Source organism: Canis aureus, chromosome 1 (genome assembly GCF_053574225.1).
Source record: "Canis aureus isolate CA01 chromosome 1, VMU_Caureus_v.1.0, whole genome shotgun sequence".
Lineage (NCBI taxonomy): Eukaryota > Metazoa > Chordata > Mammalia > Carnivora > Canidae > Canis > Canis aureus.
This window is the reverse complement of record NC_135611.1, coordinates 55,475,135-55,502,792: the sequence shown is the minus strand read 5'-3', so window position 1 is coordinate 55,502,792 and position 27,658 is coordinate 55,475,135. Positions and strand designations below refer to the sequence as shown.

The 27,658-nt window shown below is 47.6% G+C and overlaps 1 protein-coding gene across 4 annotated transcripts; it reads right to left on the bottom strand.

Annotated features, from left to right (window-relative positions):
* Positions 1–1,206: 1,206 nt before the first annotated feature.
* Positions 1,207–25,784, bottom strand: LOC144315178 (T-complex protein 10A homolog 2-like). Of its 4 annotated transcripts, XM_077899716.1 has the most exons (12): positions 25,307–25,455; positions 23,716–24,027; positions 22,105–22,242; positions 19,899–20,057; positions 19,187–19,304; positions 18,382–18,482; positions 17,522–17,611; positions 15,311–15,451; positions 13,667–13,751; positions 2,963–3,080; positions 1,976–2,163; positions 1,207–1,361 (listed from the first exon to the last, which is right to left on the bottom strand). In XM_077899716.1, the coding sequence occupies exons 1-12, from the start codon at positions 25,436–25,438 to the stop codon at positions 1,327–1,329; spliced, it is 1,617 nt and encodes a 538-aa protein (XP_077755842.1). In that variant the 5' UTR covers positions 25,439–25,455; the 3' UTR covers positions 1,207–1,326. The 4 variants fall into 4 exon arrangements, 3 of the variants coding, with proteins under 3 accessions (XP_077755842.1, XP_077755843.1, XP_077755844.1); XM_077899717.1 differs by lacking the exon at positions 1,976–2,163 and having other exon boundaries at positions 25,307–25,784; XM_077899718.1 differs by lacking the exon at positions 23,716–24,027 and having other exon boundaries at positions 25,307–25,457.
* Between the last annotated feature and the right edge of the window lie 1,874 nt (positions 25,785–27,658).

Here is a 27,658-nt window from a genome sequence, read left to right as displayed (position 1 = left end):
GGGCCTGATTGTGATGGAGCTTGGGTGCCATGATCTGAGCCCAGACTTTCTCCTTTGGAACACGCGGAGCCCCCCGGGGACGCTGCATGGAGGTGTTTCTGAGGCAACACCAGGTTACAAAGGGGAGGAATCCATCACTGATCTTCTGTTACCCACCCTCACTGCGATCCTGGGAAACAAGGTGACCAGACTGCACGCACAGCAGAATGACGTAGGGAGCCTCCCATCCGCCTGGAAGGCTTTGGGTCCTTGTTAGTCCCTCCCCCCAGAGCCCCAGGACCTGGGCCAAGCCGTCCGCCTTCCCAGCCCCGGATGCTCACTGCAGTTGTTCTAGGGGTGCTTCCTGCTGCTGTTTTGACCACCTGCGTTCATACACTGCTGGCACATGTGTGGACATCAGACTGCACACCTCGCACGGAGCTCTAAGGAGGTGCGACCCCTAGGCAAATCCAGCTGGCGGCAGGTGCAGCATGGAGTGTGTCGTCCCAAGTGTGTCCCGCTGGCTGCGCACCCTCGTGAATCCGTCCTCCTCCCGCTCCAGACCTCAGTTGCCAGGCTACTAGGGAGCTGGGCACACGACACGGGAAAGCGCCGGCCAGGCCCGTCACCTGGCGCCTCAACGCAGTCTACCTGCACAGGTGTCAGTTTCCACGCTCTCTGCACACACGAGGCTCCGTCCCCTCTGTCCCGCACCGCAGGGCCCATCTTGTTTGCTTCAGTGAAAATTCTTGGAGTAAGTTGATTCAAAATCAAACAAGCAGCAAGTTCACTCTTTTTTCTTTTTTCTTTTTCTTCTTCTTTCTTTCTTTCTTTCTTTCTTTTCTTTCTTTTCTTTTCTTTCTTTCTTTTCTTTCTTTCTTTCTTTCTTTCTTTCTTTCTTTCTTTCTTTCTTCTTTCTCTTTCTTTCTTTCTTTCTTTCTTCTCTCTTTCTTTAAAGGCATCCCAAAGGCAGCTTTTCCATAACAGATTAGTTCTACCTGTTAATCTGACAAGTGACCTCGCCGTGGGTCATCGGAAAGGAAAAGGCATCCATCCAGGGCAGCTGCACACGGAGAGCCTCCTTATTCCTTTAGAGCCAAGAGCACACTGTCCCTGGGTCACTCGAAACACGTGACTGACATACTGATGACCCCAGTAATGTGGGCACGATAGACACTGGACTGAAATAACTACTGGCACAAAAACATGACCTTTCATGTCCATCAAAGAAAAACACGAGTATATATTGTTGAAAACACATACAGAAACCCACATCTTATGATGAGATTTTCCAAGATTTTCCTTCCCTGTGACCGGGGGATTCTCCACGTTGAGTGTAAAAACCCACTAACTGCCAACATGCTGCTTATTTTCTAGGCGTCCTACAAAATAAAAAATAAGCATTAATTGGTCATCGTTCTGACTTTGGGACCAAAAGATCATGTGTCTCAGGAGGGAATTTACTGCCTGCGCAGTGATGGGCCTTGAGACCCACATGGCACTGACCCTGGGTCAGGCTCCCCATGGGCTCACTTGTGACTAGAACTGTCTTCCTACCTACTCATCAAGGTCATGGGGGTTAGAGGTCGTGGAGGGCACAGGGCAAAGCGCAGAGGAAGAGCTGCCAGTGTCTCTAAGCAGTGGGCCCAAGGGGGTTGCCGTGCTGAGCACCCGGCTTTGTTCTCTGTCCCCACTGGGCTGTCCCAGGGTAGAGCAAGCTCTAGTGATGAGCAAAGAGGAGGCAGCCTTTCTGGGGGTCCTGTAATGCATTCTTTGGTGAGCCCTGCTCTCCAACTAGTGTTGATCTGACCATCTGTCCTGCCCAGGGGTGTCTCTTCCTTCACAATTTCTGGATGACTTAGGTTGTCCTAAAGCTTTGCGTGTTCTCTGTCATTGGGGGCAGTGAAATATACTGTTAGTTTCCTGTGTCTGTTTTAGCAAAAACAAATGTAATTGGGAAGTCACACGCAACATTGGGTTTTGAGGGATGACCTACTTCCTCCATCCAGGACCATGTTTCCAGGCTCATATCTGATCTTCACGCACCCGGATGCATAGCGGGTCTCCTGGTAGCCCGTGCAGTACACAATCTTGACAGTACCATCGGGGTACTCCCTCCTCTCGAACCCGGCCATTTGAATTTCCCTTTGCCCATTGCTGAGCATGATTGTTCTGTCGCCATTCCTGGTAGTGGGGAGAGCAACCTGGTACCTGCACGGTGGCCGGTGCTGCCCAAGAGCAACCTGAGGGAGCCACATGGCAGCAGGACCAGGTCTGGAATCCTTGTTCCAGATCTTGGTGGATGAGGGGGCAGAGCAGGAAAGGCACACAGTGGGTTCAGGGTGTTGACCGAGACTCAGTTGGGCTGAGGAAAAGTGCGAGGGAGAAGGACGGGGTGGCGGGTCTGCTCATGCACCTGAAGTCCTGTGCTGGAAGCTCTACCTGGCAGGAGGGAGGAGGGGTAGCAGGGGGGTGATGGGACTGTGATAAAGAATCGTACAAGAAAAGTGACCCAGAGCTCATGCCAACTGTGCTGTGGAGACAAGTGGCAAGTGTGTGTGCTACAGCGTCCAGGAGGGCTTGTGGGGCCGCAGATGGCCGCCAGGTGGGGACGGCTCGGGTCTGGCCCCCAAGCACATCGGGCGTTTGGAGGTAACAGGCCCTGGGAGAGAACGCCCTATCGGTGAGTCTCTAATTGTTCCTCTGTGTCCTGCCCTGGACTCGGGCTTCCAACATGATCTGATGGGGCATTCGCTGAAGCCAGATATTTTGAGGTTGCCAGGAGAGCATGGCCAAGGTCAGGGAAGAGAAGGGGTCAGTGCCTAGATTCCAGCTCTCTACACAGGGAGCCAAGTCAAGGTCATAGACAACACCCAGGGTCAGTGACATCATTTTCTATCCTTTCACACAAATACCTACACCTTTACAAAAATTAAAATAATCTAAAGAAATTATTGACCATACAACCTGTCCTAACACTGACCTTTCCACGTGGACGACTGTCCCATCAGGAAACACAGTCTCTTCACGTCCATCACTCAGACGTTTCACTGTCCCATCTGGAAGCACGATTTCCTTTGAGCCATCGGGGTGATGTTTTTCTGTAGAACAAACGTTATAAAAAGAACGTTTTTAATGTTTTATATAATCTTTTATATAAATATAACGTTTTATATGAATCTCCCTAATGTCCCAGCTGCATCTCTCAGCTGCTCAAACATATTTTGTGGTGACCCACTCCGCAAAGCATTAGTATTCCAGACCTGGTTTCGTATCCTGCTCTATCATTTTTTATTTATAGTTGATAATCTTGCTCCAGGCAGATTAATTTCCTTGGGTCTCATTAGAACACAAAATTTATATTCTCCCAACTTTGTTCAAATTATCCCCCCAGCTAAAATGTTTCTTTCTTTCCATATGCTCGTTGGCTCCATGGTAGAAGGTAATCATCAAACCCACGGCAGGTGACCTTGGGCTTCTGAATGCCTTTGACTAACTGTTGTCAACCTTCACCTTTACTTTTTCACAGCGACTTGGGCTCTCAGACCAGAGAACGTGGTAGAGATCCAGGCCTCTCTGCACAGTAGCCTCCATAGACCATGGTGACTTCCGACCTCATGCAAGAGACAGAGAGATCCCTTAGGGGTGCCTGGCTGGCTCAGTCGGTAGAGCATGCAACTCTTGATCTCAGGATTGTGAGTTCAAGCCGCACGTTGAATGTGGAGCCTATTTAAAATAATTTTTAAAAAAGAGAGAGAGAGAACCCTTGGGAGCCACAGGGCTCATTGTGCAACCTGCTGAAAGCCAGCTCTATCTAATGTTATTATAGGAACAAAAGCATGGTTATATTGCACGCATGTGGTATAAATCCCTGTTTGCGTGTGTTTGTGCACAAAAGATGTTAAACTTATTAACTGATCAGTTTCTGTTTTCTTTTTTAAAATATTCACTCGTGAAATGTCTGGGTGGCTCAGTGGTTGAGCATCTCTCTGCCTTTGGCTCATTACGACCTGGTCGTAATCCCAGGTCCTGGGATCGAGTCGCACATCAGGCTTCCTGCAGGGAGCCTGCTTCTCCCTCTGTCTGCATCTCTGCCTCTCTCTCTGTGTCTCTCATGAATAAATAAATACGATATTTTAAAAATAAATAAATTAATAAAATATTCATTTGCTTTTTGTTTTGTTAATAGCAATTGCAGGCAGACAAGAGGCAGCACCAAATATACATAAGAAAAATAAATGCTGGTGACAAATCTCGTAACTGAGGAAAAATTCTACCCATTAAAATATTTTATAGCAAAAACCTGTAGAAGTTGGTTTTTTTTGTTTTTGTTTTGTTTTGTTTTGTTTTGTTTTGTTTTGTTTTTTCCTGTGATATATTGATGGAATCTCCCAGAAGGGACTATGGGATTCTTCTTCGGAGCAACACAGCTGAGCACCACTGGGCCCACTGACTTCCTGGTGCATCCTCAACACACAGGTCTGCTGATCTGTATGAATTGACAAGAACGTGTGTGCGACACACGATTGCATCTATAAAGTGGCAGGAGTGGAAAACGAGGCCTTTGACTCTGCTCCGGAAATGTCAATCACAAGAAGCAGTTTTGAAGACACAGACGTGCCTCCCAGGACAACGACAGGACTTGGAGTTCCTACGGAGAGAGTGCTGTGGTGCACTGGAGACGTCCGCGTGGGCCCGCTGACGGCTTCGAGGCTGAGAGACAACAATGAAACACAGGTCTACAAAGCACCTCTCTCTTTCAGACGACCCGACTTAACACTAATCAGCCACCTGACGCGGCGTGTGTGAACGAGCAAGTGTAACGTGCCATGTCAAAAACTGGCTGGATGTCACTGAAGACAGCAATTGCTCTTGCGTCCACCTGTCCGCTTATTTGCCAAGTCGGAGCCTAAGGGACAGGCTGTGAAGGTCAAAGGTCCAACCAGATACAGCTGAGCATCAGCTGGAAGGAGCCTGCTTAGGGGTCCCTCGTCCATCCGTGACGGCCTCTTTAACGATGACCTTGACTCTGGTACCGGGCAGGTCAGACGCTCTGAAAACATTTCCACTGCCAAGTATGATGCCAGATAAAATAACCCTGGAATGTGTTTAAATTAGGTCCTACACTCATGGTAAAGACCAAACATCACAGTGGCTGCTGAGAAGCAGACAGAACAGAAGCTAGAGCTGTCCTGCTGCCAGGTGCTAATCACGTCCCAGGCTGGACTCGTGGTGGCTCTGCGGGGAGTCAGCTCATCCCTGCTTAAAGATGACACTCTCAGAGGTCATGCCCCCCTCCCCCGCCCATGCACGGATGCCCTGGGAAGCATCCACCTCTGGCAAGGGGTGTGCAGCAGGATAACTGTCCTTTCCTGAGCATCCTGAGGAATCTGTGGAGTCGGGCACACCCCAGCCCGAGACGCAAACCTAGAGGAGCCCAGGCTGGCAGCACCCTGGTGCCTATGGCAGAAGCAGGCACAAAGCTTTCTGGATCGATGGACCCAAACTGAGCCCCCCAGGATTGCGGCCCAACACAAGCCGACAGCTGGAACCATGAAAACAGTGAGGGAATGTACCACCTGGGGAAGGAGCCAGCACATGGCCAAGTGGCCAAGCGCCAGCAGCACCAGGACTCCGACGCCACGAGCGTGATGCCACCAGAAACGGACTCCAAAGGGAATGCATGTAAGAGCATTTCAAGAATTAAAGGAAGAAATTGAAACCAAGAGAGAAGTGATATTAGCAGAAAAAGACTAGGTAAATCTGAAAAAGACCAAAATGAAAGCGAAAAATATGATCTTTAAAATTAAAGCTAAAAGGCATATCGAAGAGCACGTAATATTCAGCTGAAGAGACAACCGATGAACTGGGAGGTAATCTTAAAGAACTCGCCCAGGATGTAACAAAGACAAGAGAAATGCAATGTGATGAGCAGCAGGGAGTGTAGGGAGCAGGCGAGGTCCCACACCCGCACCTGGAGGGACAGGGGGACTGTGCAGGAATGTCATGCTGCTGGGGACCACAGCTGAGGACTTCCCTGAACTTGGAATGGGAATGCCAGGGCACCCCGTTACATTTTGAGTTTGGGATACACTACTAATGATTTTTAGAATAAGTATGCCCACATGTGTATTGCATGGAACTTGCTCGTGCTAGACAATCACTCGTTGCTTTCCTAAAATTCACATTTAACTGGGCCCCTGCTAAGGCTGGGCCCCCTCCTTATGGAAGGTGTGAGTCATTCAACCTGAGAAGCACGGCGCCCCCAACACACAGAATGCAGCTACATCTGCAACTACCCCTATCATAACGGGCTGGGAGACACAGCATTTCCTAAAAGCAGCAGGAAAGAAAAGAGTTCACCTTCGAAGGAGGAAATTAGGTGGATGTCAGACCTTCCAGCAGATGTGACAGAGGCAGAATTAAATCCTCAACACACTGAGAAAAATTGCTTCTTGTCCTTTTGCTCAAAATTCTCCAGGGATTTTCCTCGGCATCAAAGTGCAGGTTCTACACACTCCAGCTCCTCACGCTTTGACCTCACCTCCTCTACACAGCTGTGACTCCTCCCCTACCACGCTGGCCTCCTTGATTTTCCTCAGTCATTTCACTTGCTCTGCTCTCTCTGGAATGCTGTTCGCCTGGTGCCCCTGTAGCTCTCTCCCTCTCATGTTGCCCCTGCTTCTCCTTAAGTATCACCTCCTCAGGAAGGACCTCCTGGATCACCCTACTGGCAGGGTATGGGAAATAACAGCCAGGCATAAAATAACAACACCCTCTGCCTGCACCTCCCCTTCTCCATTTTTGACCTTCTTACTTTTCTCTATTACGTTTATTTATTTTTTTCTATTGAGTTTAATATGTGTTAATTTTTACTTATTTGTACCTCTCTGTTGCTTGCCTCCCTCCCATAAACTTCACAAGATGGGACTGTCTTACAGTTTTGTTCACTGTCATGCATCCAGCTCGAAAACAGCACTGGCCCAGGGTAGGCACATAATTGTGGATATTGTTACTATAAATATAGGGGTGTGTGTATCCCTTTGAATTACTGTTTTTGTGTTTTTTGAGCAAATATCCAGTAGTGTGATTGCTGGGACATAGGGTAGCTCTATTTTTAACTTTTTGAGGACCCTCCATACTGCTCTCCAGAGTGGCCGCACAAGTTTGCATTCCCACCAACAGTGCAAAAGGGCTCCCTTTTCTCCACATCCTTGCCAACATCTGTTCTTTCCTGTGTTGTTGACTTTAGCCATTCTGACAGGTATGAGATGGTAGCTCACTGTGGTTTTGATTAGTATTTCCTTGAGGATGAGTGATGTTGAGCATCTTTTCATGTGTTTGTTGACCACTTGTATATCTTCTTTGGAAAAATGTCTATTCATGCCTCCTACCCATTTTTTAACTGGGTTATTTGTTTTTTGATTTTTGAGTTATTATAAGTTCTTTATATATTTTAGAAACTAACCCTTTTATCTCACACATCATTTGCAAATATCTTCTCCCATCGCAAAGGTTGCTTTTTAGTTTTGTTGATTGTTTCCTTCATTGTGCAGAAGGTTTTTTTTTAAGATTTTATTTATTTATTCATGAGAGAGAGAGAGAGAGAGAGGCAGAGACACAGGCAGAGGGAGAAGCAGGCTCCATGCTGGGAGCCCGATGTGGGACTCGATCTCAGGACTCCAGAATTATGCCCTGAGCCAAAGGAAGATGCTCAACTGCTAAGCCATCCAGGCATCCCCCCCTTTTTTAATGATGATGAAATCCTAGTGGTTTATTTTTGTTTTTGTTTCCCTTGCCTCAGGCGACATATCTAATAAGAAGTCTCTATGGCCAATGTCAAAGAGGTTACTGCCTGTGTTCTCCACTAGGATTTTAATGGTTTCCTATCTCGTATTTAGGTCTTTAATCCATTTTAAGTTGATTTTTGTATATGGTACAAGAAAGTGGTTCAATTTCATTCTTCTGCATATGGCTGTCCAGTTTTTCCAATACTATTTGTTGAAGAGACTGTCTTTTTCCCATTGGATATTCTTCCTGCTTTGTTGAAGATTAATTGACCATCCAGTTGTGGGTTCATTTCTGGGGTTCTTTATCCTTGAAAACACAACTTTTAAAACCCTTGATCTAAAGGCACTTACAGATTTATGCACCATACATAATGTCCTCAAGCACATATGGAACATTTGGGGGAAAATGACTACACTTTAGGCCATCAAGGAGACAAGGGATTTCAAAGAAAAGGTAATAATGCAAGGTATGGCTTGACACATCTTAGCTAAATTAAAACAAACAGCGATAAGAAAACTAAAACACATCATGCACTTGGAAGTTATTTTAAAACACTTTTAACATAACACATGAGCAAAAAACAAAATAAAATTACAGTAAAAAAAAAAGACACTTAAACTGCATTAAGAAAATAAATGTTAACAAAATTTGAAGGATACAACCAAAGAGGTGCTTAGAGAGAATTTATTGCCTCGAATATTTATATTAGGGAATAAAGAGCAAAAAGTTAATGAGCACTTATTTCTACCTTAAGAATTTAAAAAGAAAGTAAAGTCAAGCATAAAATATAATAAATAAGAGGGCTTAAATTTGTGAAAGAGAAAACACAAAGTTATAGTATAAAGCATCAACAAAGCCAAAAATCAGTAATTTGAAATACATAATAAACACAAAGACCTTTGTAAAGTTGGTCAAGAGAAAAGTATTAGGAAGGAAAGAGGAGTTACAGCCACAGATGAAGCAGAGAACTAAGAACATGAACATAATGCTCTGGAGGGTAGAATCAGATTGTGTCTGGCTTCTGGGATCCTGAGGGACGACCCATTCATTCTGGGCTCAGAGCCAGACTGTCCATGAAGCCAGCACGTGGGTGTGGACAAACCTTGATGCTCTCAGCTTCTTCATCTCTAAGATGGAGACAGGGAGGGCGCTTATTTCATTGGATTTTTTTAAAGGTTAAATGTGTAGATGGAAAGCACCAGAAGAAACCCTGCCACATAATGAGGGCCATGTAAGTCAGAGCTATTCTTACTATTATATTAGGGATGTAGCTTTCATTAGCTAGACGTTTCCTCACTTCTCTTACTAACCACTAGACCTCAGATATGAGGCTCAGTGGAAAATGTACAAAAGATCCAGAGACCACTTCCCAAAATAAACAAAAGGAGAACGAGCAGATGACAGTGAGCCTGGAGAGGCAGGGGAGGGTGGAGATGGGGCAGGTGGAAGCCTTGGCTTCTGCAGGTGGGAATGGTCAAGGAGACAGAGAAAGTAGATAGAGACAGACATGGGTCAAGAGTTCCAGAAGAAGAAATGAGAACACAATATCATCAAAGGTAATCGTTATGAAACTTCTAGAGTGGATATAAAAGTGTAAATCCATCGGTGTAAGAAGCACCTCATATTTCAAGCAGAATAAATAAAAAGAAATCCTAGGGATTTGTTATGGGTGGAATTTGTTCCCCTGAAGTTCCTATATTGATGTTCTAACTGTCAATGCCTCCGAATGTGACCTCATTTGAAAATAGGGTCTTTGCAGAAGCAGTAAGTTGGGATGAGATCATGGTCCTGATCTCTTATAACCGGTAAACATGCAGACGTATGAATGGTGAAAGGGATATTGATAGATACAGCTTACTCTCTGGAGGTCAGAAAACATGATTATGTATATATGTACATGTATACATACACACACAGAGAATGACAAAGCAAATAAGACAAAAAGCTAAAAATTGGTGAGTCTGGGTTAGAGTCTTACAGGAGTCCTCTGTACAACCAGGAAGTTTGAAATCACATTAAAATAAATTATAATCTTTTTTAATTTAGAGCAAACAAAAAATAAAGGAATAGAACAGCACAGTTAAAGTCTGCACTAATGGACGGACATAGAAAGTAATGCCAGCAGTTACAGTGTGTACCTTTCTCTCCAGCTCACGTGGGATCAGGACGCTGAATACACTGAAAATGAAGTAAATACGAGCCATATAAACCGTGTCTACCAAATATTGTGCACACACCCATCACTGAGGGGAGGAAGTTAAGTCAACACACTTTAAACAGAAGGGGAAAGGATCACACTGAGAATGATTTCTGGTATCACACCAACAGGGCAGCACTGTGTTGTCATTCCTGTCATGCCTGGTGACCCACACTCGTACCACGCCAACAAAACAGGAGGCTCCTTCAGCTCTGGAAGTTTCCTTGCCCGCTGTTGGGGATTCACAGGCAGTACTCTCTGTACTTGACACACCCAACCTGGGCTGATTAATCCCACTTCCTTCAAAGGGAAAGGGCAGGAAACCACCTGGATGTGAGAAAAGGAGACTTGGGTGTGAATGGAGGTCATTTGCGTGCTAGTTGGTTAATGGGATGGCTAATGTTGAGGGTGGTTTTAATTCTGTGGGTTACAGACTGGGAGAAATGGACCCTGCCCCTCACGAGGGGAAGTCTTGGTTTTGTACAATTTCAATTTGATTGGTCTGAAAAGCAGAGGGCAGTACTAACCCATCCCAAACTAATCCATAAAGAACAACAAATCTGTGAAGCACCTGAGCGGTATAAAACACAGTCATGGTTTAAAGACATAAATGCAAAGCAATGAGCCTTTGGAATCAAAGTACATCTCCTGCACATTAAACAAGGAAGCTGGTCTTTGAACAGAGACAGTTGGTGGCCGTTCACAAACTCGACCCTTGTCCTGGCCACTGCTGAGGGCACTTTTGAAGTTTCACCCTCTCTCCAGACTTGCCAATCGGGCCAAAGGCAATTTCAGAACTATTTACAGGGGTCAGGGAGGATATTTAGCAATGTTGCATGGAAGCGTTCGGCCCAGCATGGGATCCAGTTTCAAATTGGCCCCAGATCAGAAAATGACAGTTTTCCTGTGCAAAGAAGCCAGATTTAACCATTCCTGCTGCTAGAAGCCAGGCAGGAAACAACACAAAAATACAAGACCCAAAGGGCAGAAAGCTTTCCACGAATGCAGAGGGCCAGACTGAGAACGTTGGAGGCAGGCTGGGAGACAAAGCTACAGAGCCGTAAGGACAGAAGGCCATCCCAAAGTCCACGGGAAATTAGCTGCAAGGAATTTTCACACAGCATATTGGAGTTGGCAGGTCTCCTTGGCATTCTGATTAATAACTCACTTAACATGTAAACCGTCAGCCTCGATAGAGTCTAGAAGAAAAGGTTAGTGCTTGGAGTGCGGGCCTAGCAGCAAGGTAGGGGCCCTGGGTGGAGCAGAGCATCGGACAAGAATAGTAGGGGACCCCAGAATTGGCTCAGGATTAGCTTGGACAGGGACAAGCATGACCCAAAGAGTTCTGGTCTTTGCCACAACCAGCACCAAGCATTGTCACCCTCACCTCAGTGGGGAAGACCAAGAAATTAATATCAGATACAAATTCCATCCTAGTGTTCATACAAGTATATATCTCCACATCACATCCCGTGCTGGAGATGCCATCCATGTCTATGTAACCCCTCTGCTGAGTTTTTAAAGACCCAAGTAAAGAAATCAGCAACAAAACCTCCTCCTTATTGAGATACTACATATTTTCCCTAAAAGGAGCCTAAGGAACATATTAATAGTCCATGCATGAAAAAAGCATTCTGTGGTGACCTACATTTATGAAATAGGGAATGGTCCTTCCTACTATCCCTTCCCAGGGAGCCCCAGTTACCAACACAATACTAAAGATGAAATAGAGAGGAAAAGGTTTAGCTTCACATAATCCAACATTTTCCAAATCTGTTTGCTGGGCCACAGAACACTTTTGTTGTTAATGGTGTGGTTGGCAAATGTTCTGAGAATAGTTTGGGAAATCTCGTGGTTTCCTGAGCTGGAGCTCCCCAGCCAGCTGCTACAGTTGAGATTTGGGGAATGGGGGAGGGAAACCCAGACATGCAGCGCCTGCCACATTGGCCAGCTCTAACAAGGCTACAGCACTGCTAATGGCACCCTGGACATCCAGAGCCAGTGTGGGTGTCAGCCTCTGTTCTTGGCACTCACCACCTACTGGCCCGTGGGTCCCTGACCAGTCCGTGGGTTGGTGCTCCTCCACATGATATCGATGATAAAACTCAAAGAGGTCAGCCCCCCTGGGGTCACTCAGGGAGGAGTCAAAGGTGGCTAACTGTGGTCCACAGTTCAGTATCTCCCTAAAATGATCTCCTACTAACGGTGCTCTTGTGCAGTGGACTATACATCCCCTACCAACACCACTCCTGTGGAGAGAGCAGAGACACCCTTATATGGAAATTCTGGCATTAAGGTTTTTTGGGGTTGTTTTGCAATTATGGTTAGACTTCTTAAAGTAGAAGAAGAAAACCAAGGAATGAAACCCAGATCAAAATACTCATTTTCTAGCATATTCTTTCAACCTACTTTATAAATAAGACTTGTACAGAAACAATAACCACTGTATAGTTAAACTAAATGACTGCATTTACTGATCACAACATGTTAAAAATTAAAAAAAAAAAAAAAACAGACCTATGGCCTTCTGCATGATGAGCATCCTTGGTGCTAAACACGCCTGCAGAAGAGCTGGGTTTTCAAAGGCAGAAACAAACTGCAGTGGCTGTACGTTAGTAAGTATCCTGAAGCCACTGCACTTTGTTTGATGATGTCTGTGAGGTTAGACCAACCTCCACCGTTTGTTGGGTCCATCTGGGCACAGCCCACAGCCTTAGAAGGCTTGCAGGGTGGTGGTGGGGCAGACCTGATGAAGACCAGCTTGGTGAGAAGGAGACCACCAGCCAGGCCCTACTGCACACGCCAGCTCTGGGAGACACTAAGCTCCGTCATCACAGCAGTAGCCCATCCCAAGAACACAAGCTTTGGGAAACTCCAAAGCTCAGCCTGGGGTCAGGGCTCTGTTTGTTTCAACCAAGAGGGCAGCTACTCAGGAAGACGGAATGCCTCCTATTTCACACAAATGGTGGTGGTGACCATGACAGACAAGGAAGACACTGGGACAATGACCTACTTCCATTGTACACTCTCTTAAAGTTTACTCCAGAGGAAAACTCACATTCCGACACTGGTGGGAGACAATGGTGACTTGACAATGAAGAGGATGCTATGACACAGTGTCCTCTAAATGGGAGAATCGCCAACTGGTGTGCCCCACCCATTTAGAAAGCAGGTTCTTGCAGGCCCTCATAGTCATTAATATGAAAAAAATAGGGACTCCGCATAATGAGAGATAAAATTAAACTGTTACAAGATGAAGCAAATTCACAAAACCAAAAATCTCGGATTTTAACCAGAGCATGAAATTCTCAGAACTTCAGAAAGAATGTGACAGCTGTGGAGAGAGCAGACGTAAAGCTATGTGGCATGCCATTCGTCTGGCAAGTGGCTCATCGTGTTTACCCATCCGACACAGAACGTGAACACGCAAACCCAGACAGCAAGTTCTGATGGCATTTCCTTAGGCATTCGGTGCATTCACAGCCCCAACTCAAGCAGTGGGTTCAGAGCTATTGGATAAGAATCAGGAACAAATGGATCCTTGGCTTTTCACGACGTAACTGAAGCCCTGAATTATGTGGACCATTGTTGCCATGGAGAATCTGCATAACAGGCTCCAATTAGGTGAGCCTAACATCCCTACCTAAAGCACATATGCCTCACATGCACTCAGGAAGCAGGTAACCACGTGTCACTCACCTGTCTGCTTGTTAGGAAACTGCACAACTTCCAAACCGTTGGGATAGGTTGTGCGCGTTATCTGAGCATCTGCATAATAGTAAATCTGTAAGCACCAGAAACACCCGTGTTGGGATGCTGTTTGTGTTATCATTTTGAACCTGGATTTAACCTAGTGAAGTACTTCCTGCAGGTGGGAGAGGTCTCCCCTGTCCATGGGAAGACACTGGGACTTTTCCTTATTCTGAGAGGTTACTGACTATGGGGTGGCCCTGTCCTTCACCTGGGCAGAATCTGAAACCCAAAACTCACCCACCCAGACTCATTGCCTTGGGGGATCTATACCCTACGCAGGCCCTGTGATGTCATGACAGGAATGGTGAGCATGAGCCATGAGCCCCATGAGCATGAACCACCCAGCTCGGACAAAGCATGTGCCAGCAGCTTGAGATAACACAGACCAGCTCCCATGTCATTCAGACACCCAAGCCCAGCCTCTGGAACTGATTGCCCAATTGTGAAGTTTCAAATCAGTGTGACTCCTTTGGTTTCCAACCAAGTGGAGAGGGACTGTGGGGAAGAGCAGTTGTAGAAAAGGATAGTGATGGGGAAAGCAGGAAGGGTTCCCCTTAGCTGAGCGGCCCTGAACCATACAGGACGGAGGAGAATTTAAACAGAAGAGGGGCACAGAAACAAAAATCTATTTCATGTTAATGTTTCCAAAGTGAGAACTTGAAAGGCTAACATTTTGCTCGACCCCTAGTTTGGGGGGCCTGGCCCAGTCAGCTTATGTGGGTCAGGAACAAGAACAGGAAAGGAGGCTCCATGAATAGCTGGGGGAAGGTGTCTGATAAAGTGGAAATATTGCACACACCGTGCTGCTGAGAGTGAAGGGACTGGCCTGCCCTCTTGTTCCTGAGGCTTTCTTCCTGCATGCATAATTTTTCCAAAAACGAGACACAGCGAAAAGTGCTTATTTCTCTATCATTAGAATGATTTTAGGTGCAACCCCAGGCTGAGGGCTTTGTTTCCTCTCAAAACCAAAGAGAAAGGATGGTGGAGAAGAGCACCGCTCACTCACTCAGCAGGTGCCCTGCTACGACTTCCCTTAGCCGCCATGACTGTCCTGGGACCATGCCAAAGACCAAGGTGGGGAGCCACTCCTTCCAATGACAGCAGTGCGGCTCTGGGCTGAGAAACAACTTCAGGAGACTCCGGGTTCAGAATTTGAAATACTGAAGTAGGTGATGAGACCAGTATCATCTATTACTCAATGGACTGTGACATCATAAAAGTCACCATGTACATGGGGTCTTCTAGATTCTCCTTGTTACTACACAAGGGGGGTGGGATTACCTCGGGCCAGAGAAAGGACATATGACAGTGATTCCAGGGCTTCATCTACATCAGGATTCTAACATCCGCCCTTGCCAATGGCCATAGGCCTTTAGCTGGGGTAAAATTACAGAGCAGTAAGCAGGTGCCTCTAATTAAAACCAGTAAAACAAAAACAGAAACCAGAGAAGAGCTCTGTGGTCATTCAGAACTCCCTGAATTTTCATCCCAAAGCTTGGTTAAAAAGAACAAAAAACAAAACAAAACAAAACAATGACGTTGATTATTCTAAAAAAAGATTCTAAAAAAGAAAGAAGACTCTGTACTCACCACTCTCTGATCTGGCAAGATCTTCTTCACGTCTCCATTTAAATACCGCAGGACAGTGGCCTTCCTGCCAGCGCCTCTGTCCTTGCCGGTGCCCTTTGACAAGGGGATGACATCATAGCCGTTGCCAAGCCCCTGGACGACCTTCATGGAAACACGAAAGTTCCGACATGAAAAATTACTTAAAGCCTGATTCTTGTGGTTTCATTATTCTTACTCCATTCGGAAGCGTTATGTGCCTGTTGCCTGCCCGGCGCTGTCAACAGCAAGTGTTTTATCTTCACAAATACGAACTCGGCCAGCCCCCAAACCTCAACACATCCCTGAATCTCGCTGTGAATAAGGAATGTTACGATTTACCCTCACACATCTGTTTCTCTTACGTTTATGTTATGAAAACTTGCCTATATCATCAAGTCATTCACCATCAGTCTAGAAAACCCACAATCATTGAGTTTGGTGAATTTGGGAATCCTAGATCATACAAATTGCAGGCATTACTACATAAAAATCACTATTTGTACATTTGTTTTCATCCCTGTGTCATTCTACCCTGACCTGAAGATTTACCGACTTCCATCAACAATCGGCAAACTGTGTAACTTCAGAGGCATAAGGCTGAACTAGGACTTTTGAAAATACCATTCACGTAACTACTAACAGATGAGGAAAAAAAGATCTGGGGGGGTTAATATCTGTGCATATGAAAAATCCAAATGGTAAAATGTGCTGTTATTAATTACACTGTGACCTTGTCACTCTTGACCGTAGCTCAGGAATACAGTTCATTCAACTGAGGGAAGATGCAGGGAACTAAAAACCTCATATTTGGCTTCTCAAAGCCACTTCACTGATCCATCAAGCAAAAGCCAGCAGTGTACACCACCTGCTGACGATGGAACAGCCGTCAGTTTGAGGTTTGAACCAAAACCTCGTTTGCCTGGGTCCCAGACCAACCAGACAAATGAAGTGAGGTTGCGTTCAGTTCAATTTTAGGAGATTAACTGGGTAACCCACAATGAAAACTCCAATGAGGTTTAAAGAAACAAGAACTTCTCAGAAATGAAAAAGCACGGGTAATGTTTTAAACATTCCACACAAGAAAAATACTAAAATCAGCTATAATTTTTTGTTTACATTATAAAAAGGGAGAAATGAGCAAATTTCAGCCTATCCAGTGCAAGTCACACAAGAGACAGACCCAAAGCAAGAGAGACAGGGAGGTGGTGGTGATTGGGAGAATGAGGTGGGGGGCACGAGGAATGCACGGGGGCCAACGGGTGCATGAGGCCTCAGGGCGGAGACCGTGAGCTGCGTTCCTACCCCACAGCCTTTGAGGCATCTAAGATTGAGTGATTCATCCACATACCTACTCAATAAGTATTTAAGGAGTATTACTTCCTTCTCACAGACCTACTTGCTGAGAGGGTAAGGTGAGTCCTTTAAACTATGTGGTTTTCCCCTCTAGAAACCTGCATCACGACTACACTGAGAAACAACACTTACATGAATTCAAGCTGTCCCTGCGAGTAGCATTCCCTGTCGCTCACTTATTTGAATATTTTCTCTGCTTGAGGAGGACTCCACAGGCCAGTGGAAATGGCTCAAAATGATGGCTGTTGAGGGGTACCTGAGAGCTCAGTGGGTCAATGCCTGACTCTTGATTTCAGCTCAGGTCATGATCTCAGGGTCATGAGATCGAGCCCCACATCGGGCTCCGCTCTGAGCATGGAGCCTGCCTGAGATGCTCCATCTGCTCCTCCCCCCACTCAATCAATCAATCAACCAATCAATTTTTAGAATGATGGCTGTTGAGCAAGACGCTGGCCCATCTCTTGCGAGCACCACTGCCACCACTGCTGCCGTGTCCCCAGGTGCATACGAGACACCAGACACGATGGCTGCAGTGCACACCTTCTGCACGGCTTCCTGGGACAACCACAGCCCTGCGGACGTGTCCTTCACAACCGGAAGGGCTCCTCAGGGGCTGAAATGTGGAGGCTGAGACAGACTTAGGACGATAAGAGGCAAATCAGTTTTAAGACATTTTTCCTATTGTAACATGTGTGGCTTTATGTCCTAGAAATAAACTGGCAGACACAGACCCTACAACAGTCCCCTCCGAGGGATGCTCACCTGGCCACTGGGTCCCACCCAATGCACAAGTGCACATTGCACAGGAGCCTGGCCTAGGAAACAGGGGCGCCCACCTACCATGCCATCTGGGTGCTGCATCCCTCCTTCTTTGTGCTCCAGTTTTCTCTCTGCTTCCATATGGGAAGGCCCTGGCTCTGCAGGAGGATTCTGTGGGAAGAGAACAACCCTGGTCCCATGTGGGTTCCAGGAAATGTGCGGTTCCAAGCCGGAGGAAGCTTGTCACCCCGACATCTTACAGCCCTGCACCCTGGGTCCATGCACTGGGTGGTGGGCGGTAGCTGGCCACATGGTGTGTTTCTGTGAAGGGTTATGTCCCAATCTCCTTGTTGGTCAGACCTGGGCCAGGATGTTCGTGGGGAAAACAGTTACACACTAATAAGGAAAGCATCCCAGGAGCTTATACATTTGCGTTGATGATGTTGGAAAGAGCAAAACAGGCAGGCTTTTCTTGGGAGAACTGGAGATAAGTGGGCCCCATATTTTCCTATTTTCCCCTGATTGCCTACTTTTATATCCTAAATAAGTTTACATCCCAAATTTCCTCCCATGGAGAAAATTATTTCATTTCATTGACATTTGTTATTAAATTTAGCACATAACAAGTGGACTGCTCACTAGGGCTTAAAGTATTTCTGCTTTATTTGCCTTTGGTTCTATTTTAATTAAAAATTATAAAATAAAAACAATATAAATTTTGATCTGAGAACTCTTCAGTGATGTAAAAATAGCAATCTTGTATTGATTATGTGCAACTTCAAAATCTAAGAGAAAAAAATGTTGCTCCTTGTTGGGAAGGCTGACCGTCCCCAGAAAGTAGGGGCATTTGAAACCAGGCTAGCGTTCTGTTCTTCCCAAGGAGGTAGGCGGGCATGACAGTCTCAGTCCTGGGGGCTGGTTCCAGCCTCAGCCCTACTCACCTGTGGCTTGACAGTGCCAGGTGGGGCATGGACAGACCCATCACTGTGCTCTGGGGGGAGAAGCCCACCCTCAGGACCTTTGCAAGGTAATGAACGTGTGCCTGAAAAAGCAAAGAAATTGAATTCTAAAGGACAATGCACACACATCTTAAAAATCCTAATGTAATTTCTAAGTCCAATTTAAACCAACAGTGAACATGTTCTCTTTTTTTTCATGAGATTACAAATAGAAGGTCAGTCACACAAACATTGGGTTAACAAGTGACATTTGATCTTGTAAGAAACATGAACTATTCGATAAATGCATTCAATAAATATTTATTGGATGTCACTCGATCTCAGTGTTAGGTTCGGGAGATGAAGATGGGAAGATGCTGTCTCTGCCTTTAAGCTGCTTCTGGCCCAGAGATGAATGGGAGATGAGCCCAAAAAGCAAAAAAAAAAACCTTATTGGCATCAAAATGGGTTTGCTGGGCGGCAGAGGCTTGCTGGGGAAGGAGGGGCTCTGCCTCCAAGAGTCGGAAAAGAGGGGTCAGGAAGGTGCAGGCAGGTGAGCCTGCCCGAAAGAAAAGGCAAAGGCTGATGCCAGCCCCTGGGAACCAGCACTGGGTGTGCATTCTCTGGGGTTTAAGGAGCGCTGGCAAAACACTGAGGACCCAGCAAGGGAATCAGAAAAGACATTCAGGCAGGAGGATGTTGCCAGCACTTGCCACAGGAAGATTTCAGGCAGGCACATGTAATAAAAGCTCATACCTTAAAGCAAGAGGCAAAGAGGAAGGACCCCCCCACCCCCCGAGGTGCTCACCATTCTCATCAGCGGCTGGGCTGTCCTCCTTGAGCCTGACATCTTCTGCGTCCTTGGCTGGCACTGGTGAGTTCCAGCCACTTGATTTTTGCAGACTTTGGGATGACTGGTGTGTGGCCTGGGTGCAAGGACAATCACAAAACCCGACCCTGTCACTTCAGATCAAAAGCTGCCTGCTGCAGAAAGCCACTTGCAACTGTCAAAGTTTTCCAAAAAAGTCCCAGGACTCCACCCAAAGCACTGCACTCAGAGCCAGCAGGTAAGCCGTGTTTTCAAATGCAGAAATGCACTGAGCATGGCAGAGCAAAGGAGCATCAACTCCATTCATTTGCTTCCCCAGCATTACCGCTAATACCAAGAGACCCCATTTTTTTATATCTATGGCCATACAATTATTTTTTTTATTTATTTATGATAGTCATACAGAGAGAGAGAGAGAGGCAGAGACATAGGCAGAGGGAGAGGGAGAAGCAGGCTCCATGCACCGGGAGCCCGACATGGGATTCGATCCCGGGTCTCCAGGATCACGCCCTGGGCCAAAGGCAGGCGCTAAACCGCTGCGCCACCCAGGGTTCCCGCCATACAATTATTGTAAATAAATGAAACTATTTTGAGTAATAAATTGAGTATTCTAGTTAGGTCTAAGTGGAATGTTATTGGAATGTAAATTGTGAATACAGCCAGTATAAATAAGCAGTTTTCTAAGCGTCACCTGTTCATCCACAAATGCGGCTGGTCTCTCCTCGGAGGGCATCCCCCGGGTGGGAGGCATTGCACTTCTGTCTTGAAGACTTCTAGAAAGAGTTTCATCTCCATCTTCACATGATCTTATTTCCCCTGCCTCTGTTCTTTCTATCTTCTTACTTATCAGCTGAAAGCAAATGTGGGAGTGCTTTCACATTAATAACGGTCGCTTTACCCAAGAATATCATAAACACATCATGCTGGCTGTGACAGGAGCTACACCATTATAACTCTGTTCTGATACCCCACAAAGCAGAACTATGGACATGTCCCATTTCTCATTCTATAGCCCATGCTCTTGTGGGATTCAGGAAAGTTATGATTGATCCTGTAGAAAAGCCTAGCCGCCACAGCAAAATAAATAGCTCAAAACTGAATTTGAAAATGTATAATAAGAATTTTTCTGCCCTTTGCACAATTCAAAAATGGACGGTTTATGGCTAAGCCATGGATTGATTCACTCAGACATTCATTTATGAAGCAATTATGCTGTGTGCATGTCACTAATGCAGGTCAGTGGAGGAACAAAGGACAAGGCTGCATCTCTTAAGAGCACCAGAGAGTCATGCAGTTCATCCTAGGACTTCAGATTCTCTGCCCACATGATCCAAAAAGTAGCTTTTCCCACTTGCAATAAATGGTTGAGTTAGAGCAGATTCCAGATCCTCCTTCAGGAGTGAAATACTCAGCAGTCTCGTTGGGAAAGAACGTCAGGACATCGGGTCATCTTGATGAGTTGGGGCTCTTCTTGGTTCACATTAACACTGCTACCCCATGCTGGCTGAGTACACGGCAGGGCTTCTCAAGGATGAGGAAGATGCAAAGCTGGGGTGGTCACCAACATGCTGGCTGCCAGTCTATGTTACAGAGGAGCTCACCCGAATAAGGAAAGTGCCACAGAGATCAAGTAACATACACATGGAGGCCCCGAAACAAAGCCGATGTGGAAATAGAGGAAAAGCATAGCAGTGACCCAAGAAACACCATGGTTTTAAAGCCATAGGACATAGGCGGTGAACAATATGAGAAGATGTGGCTGCTTAAAATCCCTACCTTATCAAACTCAGCACCCAAGAAACAAAAAGACCTAGTCAAGAAATGGGCAGAAGACATGAACAGACATTTCTTCAAAGAAGACGTACAGATGGCCAACAGACACACGAAAAAATGTTCTGCATCACTTATCATCAGGGAAATACAAAGCAAAACCACAAGATACCATCTTACACCAGTCAGAAAAGCTAAAATTAACAAGTCAGGAAATCACAGATGTTGGTGAGGATGTGGAGAAAGGGGCACCCTCGTGCGCTGCTGGTGGGAATGCAAGCTGGTGCAGCCCCTCTGGAAAACAGTGTGGAGTTTCTTCCAGAAATTAAAAATAGAGCTACCCTACGACCCAGCAATTGCAGTACTAGGTATTTACCCAAAGGATACAAACAGTGTCTGAAGGGGGCTCCTGCATCCCAATATTTATAGCAGCAATGTCCACAATAGCCAAACTTAAGAGCTGAGATGTCCATGGACATATGAATGGATAAAGAAAATGTGGTACACACACACACACACACACACACACACACACACACACACAATTGGAGTAATTGTCATCAGAAAGGATGAATACTTACCATTTACATCAATGTGGATGGAACTAGAGGATATTATGCTAAGCGAAATTAGTCAATCAGAGAAAGACAAATATATGATTTCACTCATATGTGGAATTTAAGAAACAAAACAGAGGATCATGGGAGGAGGGGAAGGAAAAATAAAATAAGATAAAAACAGAGAGGAAGACAAACCATAAGAGACTCTTCAATCATTGGAAACAAACTGAGGGTCACTGAGGGGATGTATGGGGATGGGATAACTGAGTGATGGACATTAAGAAGGGCATGTGAAGTATTGAGCAGTGGGTGTCATATGCAAATTTGCATAGACTGGATCCCCAAGTTTGCAAGGACTGGATCCCTGAGTTTGCAAAAACTAGAATCCTGAATTTTCAAGGACTGTATCCCTGAGTTTATAAGGACTGGATCCCTGAGTTTGCAAGGACTGGATCCCTGCATTTACAAGGACAGGGTAGCAAGGATTACTTCAAGGAGGCAGGATTTCTCAGTGAGATGTGGGAATACATCTACTTCCTTTTAAAGATCATAAACACTGAGGGTCACCTGGGAAGAAGGGTCATGTTTAGATGACTGTCCTTGTCCTGTGACAGTAGCACTATGACTTCTGCGGCCTGCATGTTTCACTAATATCTCTTCATCAGCTGACAGAGGTAACATTTTCCCAAAAGCCGATTGAGATACCTAAAAGGCAATTTATCACAAAGAAAATTCAGAGGAAACATTCACATCTTCGAAGGTAGAGTACCTGTAAGGAAAATTCAAAATGTAACCATTCAACAACAATTGCAAGGTGCTAGGAAAAAATAGGCATGGAAGGAGAGGGGTCTTAGACTGGTTTCTTCCCCCAACCTGTTGAAGATGCTCACAGAACACAGCACATTGCAAACATGGCTTGTTTCTCATGGTTGCTCACTATGTCAAAATACCCCAGGTTCCTAAACACTACAAGATAAAGAACACCCACATTTATTTCCTTGGATTATCTGTCTTTAACTGGGAAAATATTAAAGAAAAAAGAAAATGTGACCTATTTTTAGTGTTGTCTCTCACAATTTATCAAAGATTCGAAATGCAAAATTTCAAGCTTCTCTGCTCTGAAGCAAACTCCAGAACCAGCATGAGAATTGTGGTGGGATGTGGGGTTTTGTTATTCACCGCCCAGCCCTCTGACGAGGACAGGAGGTGGGTAGGGGAGAGGGCTGGAATAGCCTATGGTCCCATTTCCAGAGCGGCTAATCCTCAGGCCTGTGCTCTCCTGCATCCCCAACTGATACGCTGTCCCTACCTCTGAGCCTGTGTGTACCTGACGTGACGTGAGGCTCACATAGCCATGCTGTTTTCTTCAAATCGGGAGTGTCCTTCTCAGTGCAGATGCTCTCCTCATGAATAACCCCACCAGCGCGGTGCGCAGAGTCAACAGATATTTGGAAATTCATAAGCACATGGGCTCAGAATGAGAGTATCTGTGTGTATGAGTGTGAATTGTTGTGTCACAGCTGAAATATCCTAACTCCTTGAACTGTAAGACTTAAAAGTTCACACAATAAGTGCAGATAAGAATATTGGCACTTCCCCGAATCCACTGAAAATTAGCCCACTTTTATTTTGCCAGAATTTACATGATTTCATGTCAACATCTGTGCACAACTGTGATGATCTGAGTAACCGTGACACGTACTGAGGAACCAGAGGACAGACATGGCAGTGGAGCCTGGGCCACAGCCTCTCCAGCACAGCCGCTCGGTCCCTCAGCCCTGCAGCTGGCCCCACAGCCCAGACATGGAAGCCAGTGGTCCTGCCACTTGGTTCTAAGCATAGGACCCTCACTCTGAGGTGGGGCTGGGGGGTCTGGATCTCGTCCCCACACAGTGTCCTGGTGCACGAACAGAGCACCCCTGGGGGCCTGTGTGCTGGCTCTGGTGACAGCAAGAGGGGGCCCAAATCCAGGTGGTCCAGTTCACCAGCCACATGCCCATCGGTGGGGTTAGGGCTGGGGTTAGTGCAGTAGGCAAACAGAGACGCCCGGGAAGTGCGGGCGGCGGCCCTAACAGGTTGTCAGCCGTCTGTGGGGAGCAGGCCCGTGCTGGGGCTCCGGTGCTTGTTGGCTGCCACTGACGGGGGTGCAGCAGGGGAGCAGACAGCAAGCCCTCTCACCTCCTGGAGGCTGAAGGTCACCACGGGCACTGGCGACCATGTGTCCACCTTTACCGTGATGCTGCCTCGAGGTACAGCAAGAATGCCGTCTGGGACCAGAGGGTCCGACTTCCTTCTCGGGCCAAGGGTGCTCGTGACTGCCTCCCCAGCTCCCGGCCGCGGGGGCCCTGAGGTCTTCAGCCCGGCCCGAAGCTCCAGGTTCTGTTGTGCCAGAGCGTCTCTCCGGCTCTGCAGCTGGCGCTCGGCGGCGGCCCACTGGGACTCCTGGCTCCTGACCGCCTCGTGCAGTCCCGCCACCTGCTGCTGCAGCCACTGCCATCGAGGGACAGCGCGAGGGGGAGAGAAGGGCGGACGGGCTGTCAGACGGCTGCTTGCAGGCTCTGTGAGCTAACTGGAAACGGTCCTCTGTCCCCCACCACGCAGCACCGTGTGGTCACCCGGGGCACTCCCCCTCCAGCCCGTGGGGTCAGCCTGAGACTCCATCGAGCATCTGTCACTCGTCCTTTTGTCTTGTCCAGGAGCCTCTGAGCTCATTGCCTGCTCAGGGAGTCAACCAACCCGAGACTGGGGGCCCCATCTGCCCCGTGGTGTTGGGGATACCCCTTCTCTCGATTGTTAGTATGGAATCACCACACCTCTCGCAGATTCCGGAGGACCCCAGGCTGTGTGATGCCTCCCACCCTCGGGGTGGGCCTGGGACTCAGAAAATCCAGGTACTCCCCTTGCTTCTGCGGCTAATTCCTCTGAATTCCCAAAAACACAAGCAAAAACCTGTGTTGTATTGACATGGATATTTTATCAACTGTTCAGAAATTAGCAGAAGCCACAGCATTTTATTTTTTTTTATTTTTTTTTTTATAAATTTTTATTTATTTATGATAGTCACACAGAGAGAGGGAGAGAGAGGCAGAGACACAGGCAGAGGGAGAAGCAGGCTCCACGCAGGGAGCCCAACGTGGGATTCGATCCTGAGTCTCCAGGATCGTGCCCTGGGCCAAAGGCAGGCGCCAAACCACTGCGCCACCCAGGGATCCCAGCCACAGCATTTTAAATGCAGTGTACCTGCTTTCCCACGGGACCCTTTAGGTGACACTGCTTCTAGGATAAATGGGGTTGTGGTGGGAGGTCTGGTCTTGTGCTGTGTGACCACGGCCGCTGGACACATGGCACCATGGGAGGGAGACAGGCAGAGGCCTAATGGAAGCAGGGTGGGGAGAAGCGGACCCCCCTCCGGGGACAGGCGAGGAGGCTGAGGGCGCACACTTGAAGTCACCGACACTTTCTCATTTTCTTTGAACCAAGTTCATACAGTCTCGTAGTTTCTCTTGGATCGGGGTAGTTAACAGAGACACTGAGGTCTCCCTTACACCCCCGCCCTGTCTCTCATCTACTGAGACACAGAGTTGCAGAAAGAAAAGACTCTTGTGAACCGCATGGCCCTCCTGGAGGGGTGACAAGAATCATTATCCGGGTTAAAGCATCTCCCCGGAGGAAGAAACCAGGGCGGTCTGAACGCTGGTCTAAGGTGCAGGATGGGCCAGCGGCAGGTGGACCAAGAAGCCCCACCGCCCGTCCCAGCACGGCCACTCACCAGCATCTGCTCCACCTGGCCATCCTTCTCGGAGAGCGGGAGCACCACTGTGTCCTCGAGGTGGGGCCCAGCCCCCCCATCCTCCGGGCACCCCATCTCTGCCAGCCCCTCAAGCTCCTCGGCCGCCAGCATCCTGCTGGGGAAGGAGCTGGCCGTCAGGAGTCCCCACCCTCCACTGTGAGGCGAGCCTAGGATACACACACGTCTGTCGCAGCCCTTTGTCCCTACAGTTGCAGACCTGACCCCAAGTGAAGGCCATCTCAGTGTCCAGAGCCCCAGACAGAGGGGCCCGACCAGACCATGCATGACCTCTCGTTGGCAATGAGAGAAGCCACTCTAACTCCTGGAAAATGGGCCCCCAAGAGTGGCAGATGTGATCAGGGTGGTCTCACAGGGAGACCTGGGGACTCAGCTTCTTCACTGGCCTGGCTGACTAACCCCAACCTTCCCCCCAGACCCCGAACAGACCTATGTCCTGTGCTAAAGGTATCGCTGTCCTAACAGCGATAGGTGGTGGAGGTGGAGCAGGGTCACCTGCAGGCCCGGCTCCCAGAGAGGTGGGGAGACGCCCCCACTGTGCTCCCACACCTTCCAGGACATCTGTGGAAGCACTCATTTCCTTGCTCTCACGTCCGCTCAGGGCTTTGCCGGAGACATGGGCCAGGGAGCCTTGTTGGGAGGACGGCCTCTCTATCAGTGCCAGGAGGTTCACGGCCTCCCTCTTCCTCTCGGCGCTAGGGGAATAGGGTCTTCATTGAAAAGATGTTGAGGGCTGACCCAGAAGCAGATCAAAGACCTCCTGGCATGCGGACCACTCTGGGGCGGGGCTGAACTTACAAACACAAGTCTGGTTATGACAAAACGTCACGTGCGTGTGAGCGGGAAATGCACCTGTTCCCGAACTTCAGGCTCCAGGGCAGGAAGATGAGCGACGTAACGACAGGAGGCCGGCTGGTTGAAAACCTGTGTCTCTTGATGAAAGAGATGAGAGGTACCAACAGGGAAGACAAGTGAGTGACCAGGACGCCCGAATCCGTCCTCGGGCAGGTCTTACCATGGTCTCGAAGCCTGCCTGACTTCACCACTCTCACGTCTCCCCCATTTCTCTGACACTGGGGAGTCCATGCTGGGTCCTCAGCCCTGCATTCTTCAGCCCTTCGGTGTAAGGAAGACCCTCTCAGCTGCCTCAACCGGACCGTCACATCACCAGTGTGCAGTGGTCCCCCGGGGGGAGGTCCTGTCTGTCCAGTGTGGCCACCACCCCATCTGGTTCTAAACGGACCCCCAGCTTTAAAGGGGCATGCCCTTCCACTCTCCCCCAACACACCAGCCAGCCCCATGACATATTTGCCAGTATGTGATCTGAATACAGTAAGCTCATCGTGGGTGGAAATTATCTACCCAGGCAATTGGGAATGGCAAAGCCCCCTCCCAACTGACCAGAAAAAGGAGGCCTAATATCAAGTTTCCAATAGAATGTACATAGTAAGAACTCCTTTCTCCTCACCCATGTTCTTGAAGAAACATCAACTGTAAAATGCCTCTCCTTCTAAGTCGTCTGCATGATTGTGTGATAATGAAGACGATGAAGAAGTGGGAAAATCAATGGCCAGTGTTACATGTCAACTGTTCTTTCTCATCAGTGGTCCTGTGGACACCGTAATCACACATTTAGGAAGTCTGCCCACACTTGTTTCTACACTGTGTAAGATGTGACCCTCGGGCCACAGCCGTGCTGCGGACGGGGCTCCCGCTGCACTGGGATCTGCTCCCCAGATGTCTGTGAAGCAGCCCTTGATCTCCTGGGACCCAACATTGTTAGCCGGGGTGGCCAAGTGTCCATGCTCTCTCTGGTCTTCATGCTGTCCATGGCATAGCCCTGGGACCCCTGGGATACCTGACCCAGGTGAAGAGTCCCCTGCAGAATAGCTCCAGCCACATAAAGCAGGACATGCAGAGGAGCTCCCGGAGGAGGACACACTTTTGCTCAGTGGTTTTGGATGCACCTGCAGCTCTGTACCTGCTGGCCAGGAAGCCCACTGCACTGGAGGAGCCCTGGAGCTCAGCAACACGCTGTCCCCAGAAACTCCGGTCCTCATCCTCCTCATCTTTCAGATGCACAGAGGCCTTTATGTTACCCTCAAACGTGTCCAACTCGGTCTCGGTCAGTCAACCTGCCGTGACATAGGTCAGTTGACTAGCTCTGCCAGGCACATGCATGCAACAGGCAATAAGTATTGATATCTTAAATGAATGGAGCATATCTTGTAGGTGGTCCCAAGTTATTCCAATACAAGGTGGTGTTAAGCCCCCGCCAGCTCTAAACCTGACTTGGTTACGCCCCGTAGGCTA